This window comes from Micrasema longulum, unplaced genomic scaffold, assembly GCF_059751315.1.
Source record: "Micrasema longulum isolate JH-2025_06_02 unplaced genomic scaffold, ASM5975131v1 h1tg000097l, whole genome shotgun sequence".
In the NCBI taxonomy this organism is placed as follows: domain Eukaryota; kingdom Metazoa; phylum Arthropoda; class Insecta; order Trichoptera; family Brachycentridae; genus Micrasema; species Micrasema longulum.
This window is the reverse complement of record NW_028277303.1, coordinates 1057612-1072659: the sequence shown is the minus strand read 5'-3', so window position 1 is coordinate 1072659 and position 15048 is coordinate 1057612. Positions and strand designations below refer to the sequence as shown.

General features: G+C 32.6%; 1 protein-coding gene across 2 annotated transcripts in view; it reads right to left on the bottom strand.

The window, feature by feature from the left end:
• Positions 1 to 4341: 4341 nt before the first annotated feature.
• LOC148284689 (ras-GEF domain-containing family member 1B-like) overlaps positions 4342 to 15048 on the bottom strand; it is a 151202-nt gene continuing 140495 nt past the window's right edge. Inside the window, exons 5-11 of one of the 2 annotated variants that reach the window (XM_088235888.1) lie at positions 13402 to 13550; positions 12263 to 12407; positions 10895 to 11122; positions 7683 to 7826; positions 6933 to 7117; positions 5939 to 6090; positions 4342 to 5013 (exon numbers count right to left, since the gene is read on the bottom strand). In XM_088235888.1, coding sequence (XP_088092014.1) covers positions 4928 to 5013; positions 5939 to 6090; positions 6933 to 7117; positions 7683 to 7826; positions 10895 to 11122; positions 12263 to 12407; positions 13402 to 13550 — 1089 coding nt within the window. In that variant the 3' untranslated portion in view covers positions 4342 to 4927. Of the gene's footprint in view, positions 5014 to 5938; positions 6091 to 6932; positions 7118 to 7682; positions 7827 to 10894; positions 11123 to 12262; positions 12408 to 13401; positions 13551 to 15048 lie in introns of those variants that run through there. The other variant, XR_015824064.1, reaches the window with a different exon arrangement.

Below are 15048 nucleotides of genomic sequence, written 5' to 3'. Positions count from 1 at the left end.
AAAATATTATTTTATTGCTTTTTTAAATTTCTATTTTGCTATTACTAGAATGCATTGAATTGGATATTTATTTATTTATTTTATTGGGTAAACCAACAGTATGTACAGAAATATTGACAATTTCTTTGTAAGTATATTAGTATAGGATATGAATATAACATGGGTCAGCAGTTACTTTCTTGATGTTGGGTATGATGTTTGGTAAAATGGGTAAAATGTTTGTAATGATATAAACGAAAAATGAAATGAACGTAATTCCAATTTAAATTGGAATATTATTTAAACAAAATATCTCAGTTGTTACAGTGTGAGACTTTTATTAATTGTCTACACTCTACACTTATAAATAATCCTTCTTAGGATGATATCAAACAAAACAATGATACTACACCCGCAGTCAGAGATGTGCATTACGATGTTACTATTCCTGATCTAGGGGGTTCGATGACAGACTTATTAAATTTTATCAATACAGTCTACTCTAATTTTCCATACTTGTATGAAATGTTGGCGGTACACATGCAATATTTATTCAAAAAGGTGTTTTAACACGAAAATATTTTATAGTCCCAGGACTGGCACCTGAAGTGTGATACTGATCATCTTACCTCTATGCAACCAACATGATCAAGTTATATTGCGATCGGTGTACTTATACAGTGATGTATGTACCATTAGGTATGAATAAGGGATTGATGATGTAACCAATAAAGGCGATGAAATATTTTATATAAACTGTTACAACTTTTGACGGAATATTTGAACCAGCTATTTATATTGATAAATCTCATACTGTCTCATTGTAATACTGAAAAAAATATGTTGCTGTGTTGATTTCTGGAGAAAGAAAATGAGTATAGATAAATAAAAAATAAAAAGCATTACGCTTAATTGTTACATATTAATCTTTATTAGAACAAAACATAAATGATAAGTTGTGCTTACAAACAGTAGATTCAGAACATCGGATATATATATCATTTTCCTAGACATAAACAATATCAAAACATTTGTACGCAAATGACTTCTATTGAATAAAAATATCACTGCTAATGAGATTTTTGCAAACAAAAGAGTATCCCCAAGAGTAAATTTTCATCTACATAATTCAGGTGAGCATGTGCATTAAAAACATGGACTCGGAATTTAGTTGTTATCAAAGTAGCATGATAAAATTTTGACAAGTATGATAAGTTTTTTTGCTAGAGGGAAAACATGTGTAAGCACAAAAAACAAAAACATGTTCACATGCGTTTATAAAAAGCATAATTATTGTGACTACTAAACGAACACAAATATAATATTTTTTGTTTGAGAGAAAACATAACAGCTTCAGATAAACATAATTCGTTTTGAACTTAAAAGAGGTTGTTATTTAAATGCTACCTCAGATATTTAAAATAAAATAGATAATGATGCCTTATCCTAATTAAGTACTCGAAGAATCATCATGATGATGAAGATCATAATTCAAACCAATGTTGACTTTGATTTTAAAATTATCATTAGCTGCTCTGACAAGCCGAAGAGCACACAATATTTTTAAAAAAGATTTTGAGCCAAAAAAGAGTTATTTAATCAAACAACATGAAATTATTATGTTCGGAATCAAAATTTTAATTTGCATTATTTACGGTCTAAATTCAACATTTCCTTTCCTAGAACTCTTTAGTCTAGAGTCATTAGTATGCCTAAAAATGATCCATGTGGAAGTAGGATTTCCAGCTCGTTTTCTTTTAAAATAAAACTGCAACTTAAAAATCTGTGTGATAATAAGTAATACTACAAAATAAATATTTAAATAATTTGGCAAGACATGCAATAATAAAATAATATAAAACCATAAGATGACAGTAATAATTTAAACATTACAAAATTATACATATATTTTTTTGTATTTCAATGGAACTCTAACATATTTCGCAAATATTAAATATTTTTACCAACACAAATAAGTAGACACCGCTGTTTTTGTTTCTATGCTCCTTAAATGAAACAAAAATACATTTTCTTTATTACGAGTTTTTCCATTCAATGATTAGTTTTTATTTTATAATCAGTAATTATTAAGTATTAAATTAACAACTAATTCAAAAAATGACTACACATATGTATCACGACAGAGAAGCATGGTGATGAAGAAGTCTTTAACAGAAATATAGCAAGATACATCTTGGATTCATACTGAAAAGTAAATAATTGTAAAAGGTGTATACACAAATCATTAGAAATTAATATTATTTCTTTGCCAATTTCTTTAAGTACACAGCAGACAGGAAATGCACAAATTAAATTGGCATGCATACAATTTATATATATAATATCAATTTTAAAAACGAAAATACTTTTTTATCAATTAAATAAAATACAAATTTGAGATTATATTGTTTAATAGACCTTAAAATGAAAAATTATTGAACTAAATAAACTCTATGTACAATTTTTGAACTTGAGAATTAAAGAAGCACCAGTCTTAAATTATTATACGAGATCAAAAAGATAAATTCATTTTTAAATCTTTTTTAGTTTTATTAGAAATAAAAAATAATTTTGCTTTTTAAAATTATTAGAGTATGATTTTTATTCAATACAGTTTTGTTATGCTAACATAATGGTGATACTATAGTATTAACTAAGACATTGTAGAAAACTGTTGTGTTCCAGTTTACCCGATTTAAAAAAAACCCTCTTAAATTTATATACATAATGTATATATATATTTTAAATTATTACTCCAGCATAATATCAAGTGAGAGTTCCTGAAACTCTTTACTTATCCAGCATTAGGTGGATTATCAAGACTATTCGCAAGAAATTAAAAAACATATTGTTGACAAAAATAATGAGGAGTTCAGTAGATTTTTTTTATTTGTTAATGGACTGTAAAACTAAGCCAAAATTAAAAAAAAATATTTTCTTACATTGTATTATCATTGCTATGATTTTTCTAAAGTTGTATTACTCCGTTCGTGACGTCAGGAGCTGTCGTCGGTGAGTTGGGCTACCATTTAAAAGTAACACTGTAGCTGTTACATTGAACTTTGATTGAAAAAATGGCTATCCGGAAACAGGAAATGTATCACAGCACATAAAAACGCCATAATTGATTGGTAACGACGCATTAACCCGTGACGTTTCAAAGTGGTTCATTTTTAATAATTCTTTCATACATTTTTGACAAAGTTTACAGTACAAATAAATGCTCTAACTTTTACCGCGCATAAGAAATATTTTTTTATATACAATTTTCCATAGCACTGAACTTCCTCATTGTGCAAAATATATGAAAACACTATGGAGTGTTAAAAAAAATTTTTTTTAAGCAAATTGTGTTAAAAAATTAAAACTTGATACTGGCAAAATCCCCACTTAATGGGTGTTTGCAAAAGAAAAATTAATATTCGTTAAAATCTTTACTTTAGAACCCAGTTGATAGAAGTACAGTAAGCCCTATACAGAGGTTGACAGATTTTACTGAAATCAGATATGGAACCAGAGATAATATTTTAACTAAAAATAATTTATAATTTTTACAGTAATAATAATAAATCAATTTCAAGCTAGAAAATGTTATTCACAATAAAAAAATAAAAATTATGTACTTTAAATCGTTATGTATGTACTTGTACACTGAACAAAAAACCAAAATTGAAACTTCAGTGGGTACCTAGAACCTGTATTTTTTTAAAGAATCAGCCAGCGACAGGTCATAATCTTTTTAAAAGCCTATACTTCTATATTATAGTTGAAATTTGTGCTATAAAATGTGCATTGTTAAAGAATTTGAACTGCGCAGTGGTAGTACATAAAAATATTTTAAACTGACATTTTTAAAATTGAAAATACTTTTAGTTTAGATTTATTAAACTTATATTATTTTTGTTGTTAATATAGAAAGTGCAAAAAAATAAGACTATGCGCTTTGTACTTTAATGGTTTGTTGTCATTTTGCAATTAGGTTATTTAAAAAAAGAAAAAATATCCACATTCCTATAAAATTTATTGTTTTTAAAATATATGATAAATAAAACAAAGTTATTAAATGACTGAGGCTTAAAAATAATGCAAAATAAATAGATATAATAAAATAAATAAATATATAACACAAAAAAAAGAATTATTTTTTAATAGGAACTACCAAAAATTAAGAATAATTAAATTAAATACTCATAATAGTTATAATTTGTCATGGAAGAAAGTAATAATTAAAAATAAAATGTATGGAATGATATATTTTTATTAATGTAAGTAAACATTATTTTTGATAGATATCTATTAAAATTAGATGATAAAAAATGTTATATAATTTATCATATTTTTATATTACAGCATATTTAATGGTTTATTTTTGAGACATTAACGGGATTACAAGATTGACACATTTTTTTACTTGAAAAGAATCTCTACATAAAAGTAAATGAAAAATTTGTGCTCTGATAATACTTAACCTTATTTTGTAGGTACATAAAATTTAAGAATAATTTGACATTTTAGGACAATAATTAATGCACTTAATAAAACACCTCTCATTACCATAAAAATACTTTGTAATAATTAATATTTTATTTTATGGATTTTCAAATTACCCACTCTTTGGATTATAGAAATAAAACTCGCCTAAACTATATTTCGAGAATGACTTGTAATAAAAACACTTTAAAAAAAAAATTATAAAACTGTTGTTGATACTGCAAGTCTTAATAAAATTTAACTTAATAGTATTCTAAATGAAATGAATTATTCATAGAGACTGAATAAAGATGGATATGTTTCAAGGGAATATGCTGTAAAAATTTTTTTCTAAAAATCTTTAAAATAAAAATTTTAACCAAGGGTTTTTGGAGAAGGTTATTAATTGCCTTTTTGGAGATACTTGTTTACAAAATACTGATTTCTATTCTCCATAATTTTTGTGGTTGGTAATAATTTAAGCCGCCTGCCTCAGGCTTTTGTAGCGATCTTTTTCGGAATGATCATAGGGAGCTTCTCTTTCATAAGTGGCCAACTCCATAGCTGTAAAAATAATGTTTGGCATTAGATACTGACCTTAGTCATATAAAAAATCGCAATCATCGCTTAGTTGCAACAATACATTTTATCGCCAATAATTAAAAAGCGCACAAACCAACATTGCGAGGAGTAGCAAATTTAATGCGAGAATAATTGGTATGAACAAGAGAAAATCACAAATTTAGTCATGTGGAACAAATAGATGACAAAAGAGCGGAGAAATAAATACACAAAGCCAGAGTGAATGACAATGTAGGTCGTAAGTCAATTAATAAAGACAGCATGATCAGATAAATCAAAATGTTGATCATGTCAAAAATAGACATAATCGAAGGTGACTTGATGTATGAAAGTAAAAGAACCTAGAAATGTATTTCAAGATAGACGCATGTGGCAATTTATCCACCTGCTTACCCCTATGGGGAAATAGCATGACAGTAAAATGAGTAGTACAGTAGAACTCCAATTATCCAAACGCCGACTGTCCAAATCGCTGATTATCCGAATCGCTTTCAGAATTTAAGAAAAAAAAATTAAGAAGGAAACGTAATGCGATTCGCAAAGTAACGACTTAGCTGCCCGAAAACAGATGATGACAGTCAAAAAGCTTACTTTGACCGAGATGTTCAGCAAGCAATGACTTTCATTTACAGTACGGTACGTACATACTGTAGGTACTAATGTACAGCTTTTATAACTGCTCTTAACATGTAAAAGTGTTACTTTTTCATTTAATTAATTAAAAGCTAATTTTCAATTTTCAATATACTTACAGTAATTAATTAAAATAGACAATTTTTTCAAAAAGTTTCCGAATTTTTGTATTATACGAATGGGGACCGGTCCCAATTGGTTCGGATAATTGGAGTTCTACTGTACATAGTAGCAAAGAGTAGAGTTAATTAAATGAAAAATAAGAAGTGATTACCTTGTTGAGTAAAAACAGGTGTAGTAAGCAAGTAATGCCATGTGCATTCATGACGACTAATGCCAGTATCCACGTGGCAGCGAGACAACTGTTCAGAGACGTGACGAGCGAGTGCACGACACTTGTCTAAATTGATGCGATTTCCAGATACCCTGAAAAATATCAAAAATAAAACCAAACTGAAAATGTTTTTAGAAAAAAAAAAAAAAACAATAATATTTTAGAATTTCCAAATTTTAGTATTTTAATAGAACATTCCACCCTCAGGGGATTTATATCTCAACAGAGAATAGGAAATCATATGTATTGTGTTTGTTTCCTAATTAACTTCTTAGATGTTCAGGGCCATTCAGACACTGATGATGTTCTTTTGGGTTGATTATGCCGTGTGTTTTTCTTATCTCTTGTTGACGATTTGGACATAATTTGAACTGATGTAATTGCATACATGAAAATATACATAAATATTTTAAAAATGTCTTTCACGACTAGTTACATAGGGCAATCTGCTGACCCAAATTTCCCAATAAATCCGGTGATATTTCCGAAAAGGTGCGTGTTACATTGGCTTCCAATAGAGTTGTTAATTTGCTTTCATAGACAATAAACTTGTTGAACACCTTAGAAAATAATCAAATGTCGTCAAATCACAGGATTGTGGGGGCCAATTAAAAGGACCATTTATGGAAATCATGTTGTTGCAAATCATGGTTTCATGAAAAGCCCAATACACTGATGAACGCTGATTTTAAAGTGAATTTCCACAATTTGCGGGATTGTTTGAGTGCAAGGCATTCTTTAATAATTGTATAATGTACATCATTAGTTTAACATGAGACAGTTTTACCTAGTTCAATCACAATAAAACAGCACATATTTTTTACAGTATTGTAAAATTTCAGTTTAAATATTTAAAAATACTATTTGAGGATTTATTTAATATTTGATAATTTGAGCTCATTGGAGGATAGTTAAGAGGACTAGAAATGAAGACCTGGTTGGAACCGCTTGGTTGATGAAGTGAAGATCTCTGCACGTTACACTGAAGCATGGCACAGCAGGGTGAGTAGATGTATTTGCAGCTGCGAGGGCAGCTCGATAGCGAGCGTGGTTACCACCGGGCTCCATACAACGCTCCAGAGGAGGAAGCTGCTGGGCTACACCCCCGCATCGGGACCACTGGAAATAGATAACCAAAATATTAGCTCACAGAAATAAATCTTCCCCTTGATCTTTCTTCTTCTTTTTCCACATCTACTCCTAAGTGGATAATGTGGACATGGCCAGATGCCTCCAGGAGGCCCTATCGATAGCCAGCACTCTCGCCTCCTCCCACATCCCTCAGTTCTGCTGAATAAAGCCGAAAAATCATCATCGACAGCCTTCCAGGATGCGGGAGCCCGCAGGCCTGAAGAAGAAGCAACTTGGTTTAAGGCTCTCCTGAGGCATCCACAGCATGTATCTAAGCTAGGTCCACCACTGCACTCTCAAAACCCTCATTATAGGAGGCTGCTGTGTCTGTTCTTGGACTTCAATGTTAATTATGAAATCGAACCACCTTTTGCCTAATATTCTCCTCAAGCACTTACTCTCTGTGTAAGAAGCTCACATATTCACATTTTGATACACCTATAGATTTATTTTACTGACCCTCTGAATTTATTAACTATACATAAATTATACCATATTTAATCACATTCTCTACAATACTAATAAAATAAAATAAATAAAAATTACAACTTACAGTCTTCTTCAGTCTAGAAATCGGAGCCATATTCAAAGCTCCAACAATGGCCATAAGAGAATTGAAGTTTCCAAGATTGAAACATTCTCTGGCACACAAAACCCAGTGCTCCAGAACACGAGCTCGTTGCTTTGTCTTCAGAGACTGTGAATTAATACATGAAACATAATTATTGTTATTAATTTATACGACCACACCATTAAATTAATGCGTGTACGTGTGTCACTGCGTTTTACATAAATGTAAAATAACAATATTAAAAAAAAGATAATACACATGTATTACAAAAAATACAATAGGAAAGATTGTTTTCTTTAATTCAGTCGGTTTTTGAACTTGTTGACCAGACGTGTTCCAAAAATATTCCCAGGAAGGCTATTCTATTGATCCATTGATCCACAATTCAGTTTGAGAACAGGTTCTTTCTGGGGTTGTATGTGAATAGTAATAATGACCTCTGGGCCGCGATTACAAACGCTATCTTCATCGGTACACATCGAGACGGTATAAAGTAGAATCGATATTTATGTGCAAAAATGTGTATATTTGTATGAAAATTGAAATTATCTTCAAAGAAAGAAAACTTAATTTTACTAGGTAGATACAATTGAAGATAACTGTTAACTTTCCATTGTAAAACAGGCCCTGGTTAAAATATGAAAGCTTAAATTGTTCAATAGAAAACTCAATTAGGATGTTTACTTCTTGAGCATTCCATGATATTGTTATGAGTATAAAAGGATATTTCTTTCACATATTGCACATCGGATAAAATTGTAGTGACTCAAAAAATCATTTTTTTAGTTAAGCATACATAATAAATTATTTTAAAAAACTCCCATATTGTGCTATATTATGATAAAAAATGGACATAATATTAGCTTTACGGTTAACCCGCTTGAAGGCTGTATGATATATGAATGCCGCCGTTCTCAAACAGAGTCATATTTTAACTATTTTCTTTATGACAATCGCCACACTGCACAAAAAAGGTGATACATTAAACTGTGATAACTATTGTAGCATCACGCTGCGTAGTGTACCGGGAAAAGTACTTGCATGTATAATACTGCAAAGAGTTCGAGGACCTATTATGCGACTATTCGACGGTCATGCACGAAGCATATCCACAACATACGCTGTATTCTACAGGAGAACAAAGAACTAAATAGTTCCTTGGCTATGTGCTTTGAAGAAACGAAACGAAAAAGCGTTTGATGGTCCGCATAGACCTACACTCTGGAAAATACTAGAAGCATCTGGGGTGCTTTTAAACCTAGTCGAACTTATCAAAGCCCTTCACTCAAATAGCGAATGCTAAATTAGAATCAACAATTGGTTTGAGGTCACCACCGGAGTTTGTCAAGGTTGCGTCCTTGCACCGTTCCTTTTTATAATCCTCATGGACTTCATGTTAAGGAAGTCAATTCCACTAGATCGAGGAATATCTATCTCCTACTCCGCATGCATGTGTTAAAAAATCAATATTGCAAAAACCCATGTACTGTGTAACACTTCATGCCTTGATGCCCAAAATCCCCCGACTCTGTCAAACCAAGTTATTAAAAGGGTCGCTAGTTCCAAATACCTAGAAGCATATGTTACGGAAAATGGCAGCTTTAAAAAAGAACTGGGAGTGCAGCTAGGAATAGCAGGCACTACATTCAACAGTATGAAGACTCTCTGGAGATTGGACATTTACTTAGTGAAAATCAAAGGCCACCAATAGAACACCTGCATAACACCTATTCTCTACGAATGCGAATCTTGGCACCTCACTGGGGCCCAAAACAGCAAAATTCTGAGTTTTGAGAATAGGTGTCTCAGCAGAATCTTGGGTGTGCGGTGGTTTGACTTTGTAAGGAATGAAGTAATAAGAGAACGGACGCAACAAACTCCGGTGAAAACTGTCATCAAGCGGAGGCGATACGGTTGGCTTGGCCATGTGCTGCGGATGCCTTCTGAGAGCCTTAATCAAGCTTGCCTTCTTTACAAGGCATAAGGTTCTCGACGTCCTGGACGTCCGCTGCTGACTGTCCTTTGGCGGTTCGTGTCAGAACTACGGGATGCAAACCTAACTTGGGAGGATGCACAGGAGCTGGCAGCCGACAGAGATGCTTGGAGGATCTTTGTGGACACCATATGCTCCAACTAGGGAGGGGACATGGAATGATGATGATTATGACCATCGAGATTTTATTTAGACATGATAAATTAGTTTTTTGGCGCTTCTGGAAATTCTACTTTTTTGAGTTATGACTCTATTTTATCGAATGTGCGATATGTAGTTATGAGTATTATTCTAGGTGACCTCATTAGGTGGATTGTAGTCATGTGATAATGTTTAGGGCTCCAGAACGCAGGAGTGTGTTGTACCTAATAAGTATTACATACTGCTTCATAGTTCTTTCAGCGTTCTTTTTCCACAATAAATAGATATTATAAACATAACGGGCCTTACATATAAACCTGGTATAAAGTTGTAACTAAGCATAAAGGTAGAAATTTCTATTATAGTTTTAAAGTAAGATCCAATATTTTTTTAATATTAAGATATGAAAAAAGTTCGAAAATGCAACATTTTAGGAACAAAAATTTTAGGAACAAAATTTGGGCGCAGAGCGTGAAACATTTTGATTAGGGCAGCCTTGCTTCTTATTCAAATTTACACATGGCTAATGTACTCAAGGTAGGCTGCTATAATACCGTGTCCTTGGTATGATAGACAGACTTTACCGTTACAAAATGAAGTTCTAATCTCCAATTTAGGGGATAAACTATAGAGAGAGAAGATTGAATTGTTATCTACATTCGAAGGATTCAAAAGCATTGATTATTTTTCTCATGTTTTCAATAATGCGGATGAGTAATGTTTGTCAATTCAGCGATTAAAAGGATCAAGTAAAAACAACAAAATAAAAAATAATGCATTCCACTTCCTTGTCCTTACTCGTGCATTATTTTATTAATTAATTAATTATTATCATCTATAATTAGTTAGATTTGAATACAAATTACAAGTGGATTTGCGAGTTTAAAGCACAATTTTAATATAAAATTGCAGTTTATTTTGTATGTTGTTTAACTAATTACACAGTACATTTAAATATTCTTTTAATTATTTTACAAGGCGCGTATACAATATATATATATATATATATATATGTATTTATATATATATAAATCGAGATCATAAATAAGAAAAAGTTTACCTTCAACACATCTGTAGCCACCAAATAACTCAGTCTGTTAAACCAATCAGCATATGCTTCCAGGTTTTTGGTTTTCTTTGGCTCATATGTTCCATCCTTAACACTGGATGATTTTATGAAGGTTTGCACAAACTCTTCAGGCCCAATGAATGAAAGCCGATGAAGCTCAATCAGAGTTAGCTGCTTTGCCAGAGCCAGGGGTGCCAACCCAGTCGACAAAATGTCAAGCTGAAATGAGAAATGAATTTATTAATTTGTCGCCGATAGAAGGTGGATATAACAAAAATGCTGAAATAAAAATGTGAGGCGCGTTGAGAGTTACGTGCCCGAAGTGCGCCTGGCGCATTGTGCACCTTATACTATTTGAATTTATCTCAAATTGATGCGCTCTGTGGTTTTGAGTCTTTCTAGACTCAGCATGCAGGTACATACAGACATAAAAGAGTAGCTGTCTGATACAGGACAAGTTGTTTAACATTTTTAAAACTTTAAATTAAGTCGAAATTCTCAGCATGGTATAAATATTTAAGAATTTTAATTAGCAATGAACATATTATGTCAACCTGTAAGAAAGGGAGAATTTGAGTGAAAAAGTAGCAGTAAGTGTAAATCTACATTTTTCTTCAAAATATTTACACCGACCATCCATTGATGGCGTTGCCATGTTTTTTTTCATGGATTCATTCAAATGGCGGCCTCCGTGGTGTAGTGGCTAAGACGCTTGACTTACTTACGCACGGAAGGCTGGGGTTCGATTCAAATGAAGGAAATTTTTAACAAGTGACGCCATACTATGTACTTCCATATTCCTTTGTACATCAATTATTTATATTTATTTACTGTACCCATACATAAACGTCTCAAATATTATTTAACCTAATATATTATTTGAGATATACATTGGCCATACTTGCCTAGAGGTTTAAAGTAGTATCCACATAAAATTTTCAAGAATAAATTTTATTTATTTATTTATTTATTTATTTATTTATTTATTTATTTATTTATTTATTTATTTACGGACAAAGTCCATTATACACTTACTTTCAATTACTTTCAATTTAAAAAGTACAATACTATTAATGAAGATTATTGAAATGTGGTTGAACTGGGTTGTGGTAGTGTCTCATGCTCACAGAGAACCCTGCTCTACCACAACTTTTTAGCAAATTTTTTTACAACTAAAAATTAAAATAACTGGGTTAATAATAAGAACGCAAATATCTATCGGTTTTAACTTTTTGTGTGAAAAATACATAAAGCATAATTATAGCAAATCTGAATGACACTAATTTTTAAGTCTGATATTTTTTAGTATCAATTGTGTGGAATCTCACATGACATTGCAAAGGAATTCATAATTGCTACCTGTGAAAGCTGATCAAGAGTAGAGACAGGTGGGTTGTCCACCAAAGACTCTTCATATCTCTCAAGAGCAGTCAAGCGATCCAATAACTTCTGCAACAACACAGACACTTCGTCGCGTACTGTGACCATGTCTTCAGCTGCACACCTGAAATGATTACAAGAAATGTATCAGAAATCAAAGACAAATAAACACTCTATAGGTACTTTCAAATTTGGGCATTCAACACCATCGCTCCTAAACCTTTTAAGTTTTGCAACCCATTAAAAATCCAAAAAAATAAAGCAAGAACCTCAATACTCTCTAATTACAATATACATAGATATGTGGGTACATTGTTTGTAGATTGATGACGCATACAGGTGCCAAATTATTTTACCAGAAATCTAGAGCATCGAGTAAAGAAAGCAACTTTGGATTTTCTGGTTTACACAATGCATTATTATTGTGCAAGACCAACTTATTAGAACCAGGACGTTAACTCGTAATATAGAAATTGGACAATCCAGTGCAATTCTCTGGATTGCATCAACTTCATACCGCCATAGAACACAACTTATAAAAGGACCACAGGGTGTGGTAACATTCTTCAATGTTCAACTAGTCACATCATCCAGTTTGATTCATCCACAAGTCCCCCAATTAAAAAACCTTTTATTCAAACATTATAAATATTTATAGGAATAATGCACATGTACACTAGTAAACAACCGAGACTAGATTTTCAGCCGAGAGTGAAACTAAATTTCGGCTTTGTTAATTTTGGCTAAATCCGAAACAAAATTTGCAAATTCTTGTAGACAAGTACTTGCTTTTACTTAAACCAGCCAATGAAGGTTATAAGCACTGTAATGCTCGCACTTATTTCCTTCTCAAATAATTTTTAATCTCTGTCAGGCCCTTATATTGTTAAACATGTATGCAATCACCTTACGTTATAGTATAAATAAATAATATTGGAAAATTCCAGCTGAATGAATGAATATTTTAGACCATGAACAACCATATGTTCAACTTCAGTTAGTCACAGCCAAAACAGAAACATTGATGGGTCACTAATTTAAACACTATTGTAGGTTAATATTTCTACAAAAAAATAATGGATTAACATTGAATGATGAAATTGCTGCATATCTCATACCTTTGAGTGATAGTACGTAGAAGAGCCATTACTCTGTCATCACGGAAGTCATATGGAAAGCTGCGAGTCCACTCTCCGAGAAGCCTTATTAGGGATGTCATCTCCGCCAAAAGGGCTTCTCCAGCAGCTGTCCCTGGTACTGGAACCTGCTAAATTAATAAACGCTCTTGCTGAGTGTGCCAAAATAGCCGAGTACACTTACTTTAGCAAATCAGCGCATGACGCAGAGAAATAACACCTCATCTGTGGGTACAACCGCGACAGTTCAACAAATAACATGTTCGGACTTCTATTTCCTTCTCTAAAATCTTCTCCATCTCTGTTGTCATTTGCTAACTTTGTTGACTCCCTAGGGGGTGAAATCTAATACTTTTAGGAGATTTTACAACAAATATATACTCGTATACATGGTATTGAAAATTACGTACGCTCAAATATTTATAATACAGGTTGTCCGCCAGCAGATTTGACACATAAAAAAAATCTGATGATAAGTATATTAAACGTAATCGATGTATTTTCGTAATCAGAAATAAGGCGGATTTTTTTTTTTAAATAACTAGACCCAGATTCCGTCCGTTTTTTTGCACACACTATTGCAATTGAAACCTCATATCGGAAAAAACTCGCTCGCAGAGACCGTAACTGCTAGCTGCAATCTCACCTCGGATATTTTCCTGTAGGGCACTTATTGTCGAAAGCAAGTTGCTGTACACGCGAGATTTGAGGTAGCCGCATTAGAGAAAATTGCACGGGGTAAGATCGGGTGATCTTGGGAGCTAGTCTATGTCATCAAAGCGACTTATTCATTTTACGGAAAAAAGTTCCTCACTAGTCATTGATGGTCTAGTTGTGTTTGCCGTGTCCCTTTCCCGCCTTAAATGGGTTATGTTCTTAAAGCCATCACGTTGCTGCAACACCGGTATAAAAAGTTATCCACCATCGCGCAATATCGTTCTGAAGAAAAAATGATTCAAGTACACGTCGGCCAGGAATGGTGCAACAAACGGCGGCCTTCGGGCTATGAAGTAGCTGTCGATGGACTTCATGTGGGTTGTTCTCGCTGCAATAACGTACATTAGTGTATATTCTGTTTATTGGCATGCTTTGCAACGTGAAAATGCGCCTCATTATTAAAAAAATGTTGCTCAAACGTGCCTGGGTAGAAAATGCTTTCAAAATCACCCTAGGATAGTTAACCCTCCGTATGTAATCATCTTCTTTCAACTGCTAGTTGATTTGAAGCTTTTAGGGATGAAATTTCAAATCTTTCTTCAAAATGTTGTGTACCGATGTCTTTTTAATGCCAGTAGGTGCTGATACCTTACGGTCAAATTTGCGCGGATTTTGCAAAATTTTATCTCTCTCATGGGTTACGGGTTACGTTTTCCAAACTCAAAACATAAGTTGAAGGTACGGGTCGAGGTTTATTTTCGACTGGTCCTATTTTTTAAAACTTCTGCACCCACGTACATATCAACTGGTTCGACGGCCATCACTTAATTTTTAGATATCAAACTGGGAACAAAAACGTCTCCTTGCCACATTGGTTAAATTCTTGTTTGCGAAATACGCTCCAACCGCGAAAACCTGAATGTCAAATGATACCCATATCCTTCTACTGCCTCTACTATAACCAGAGACAGC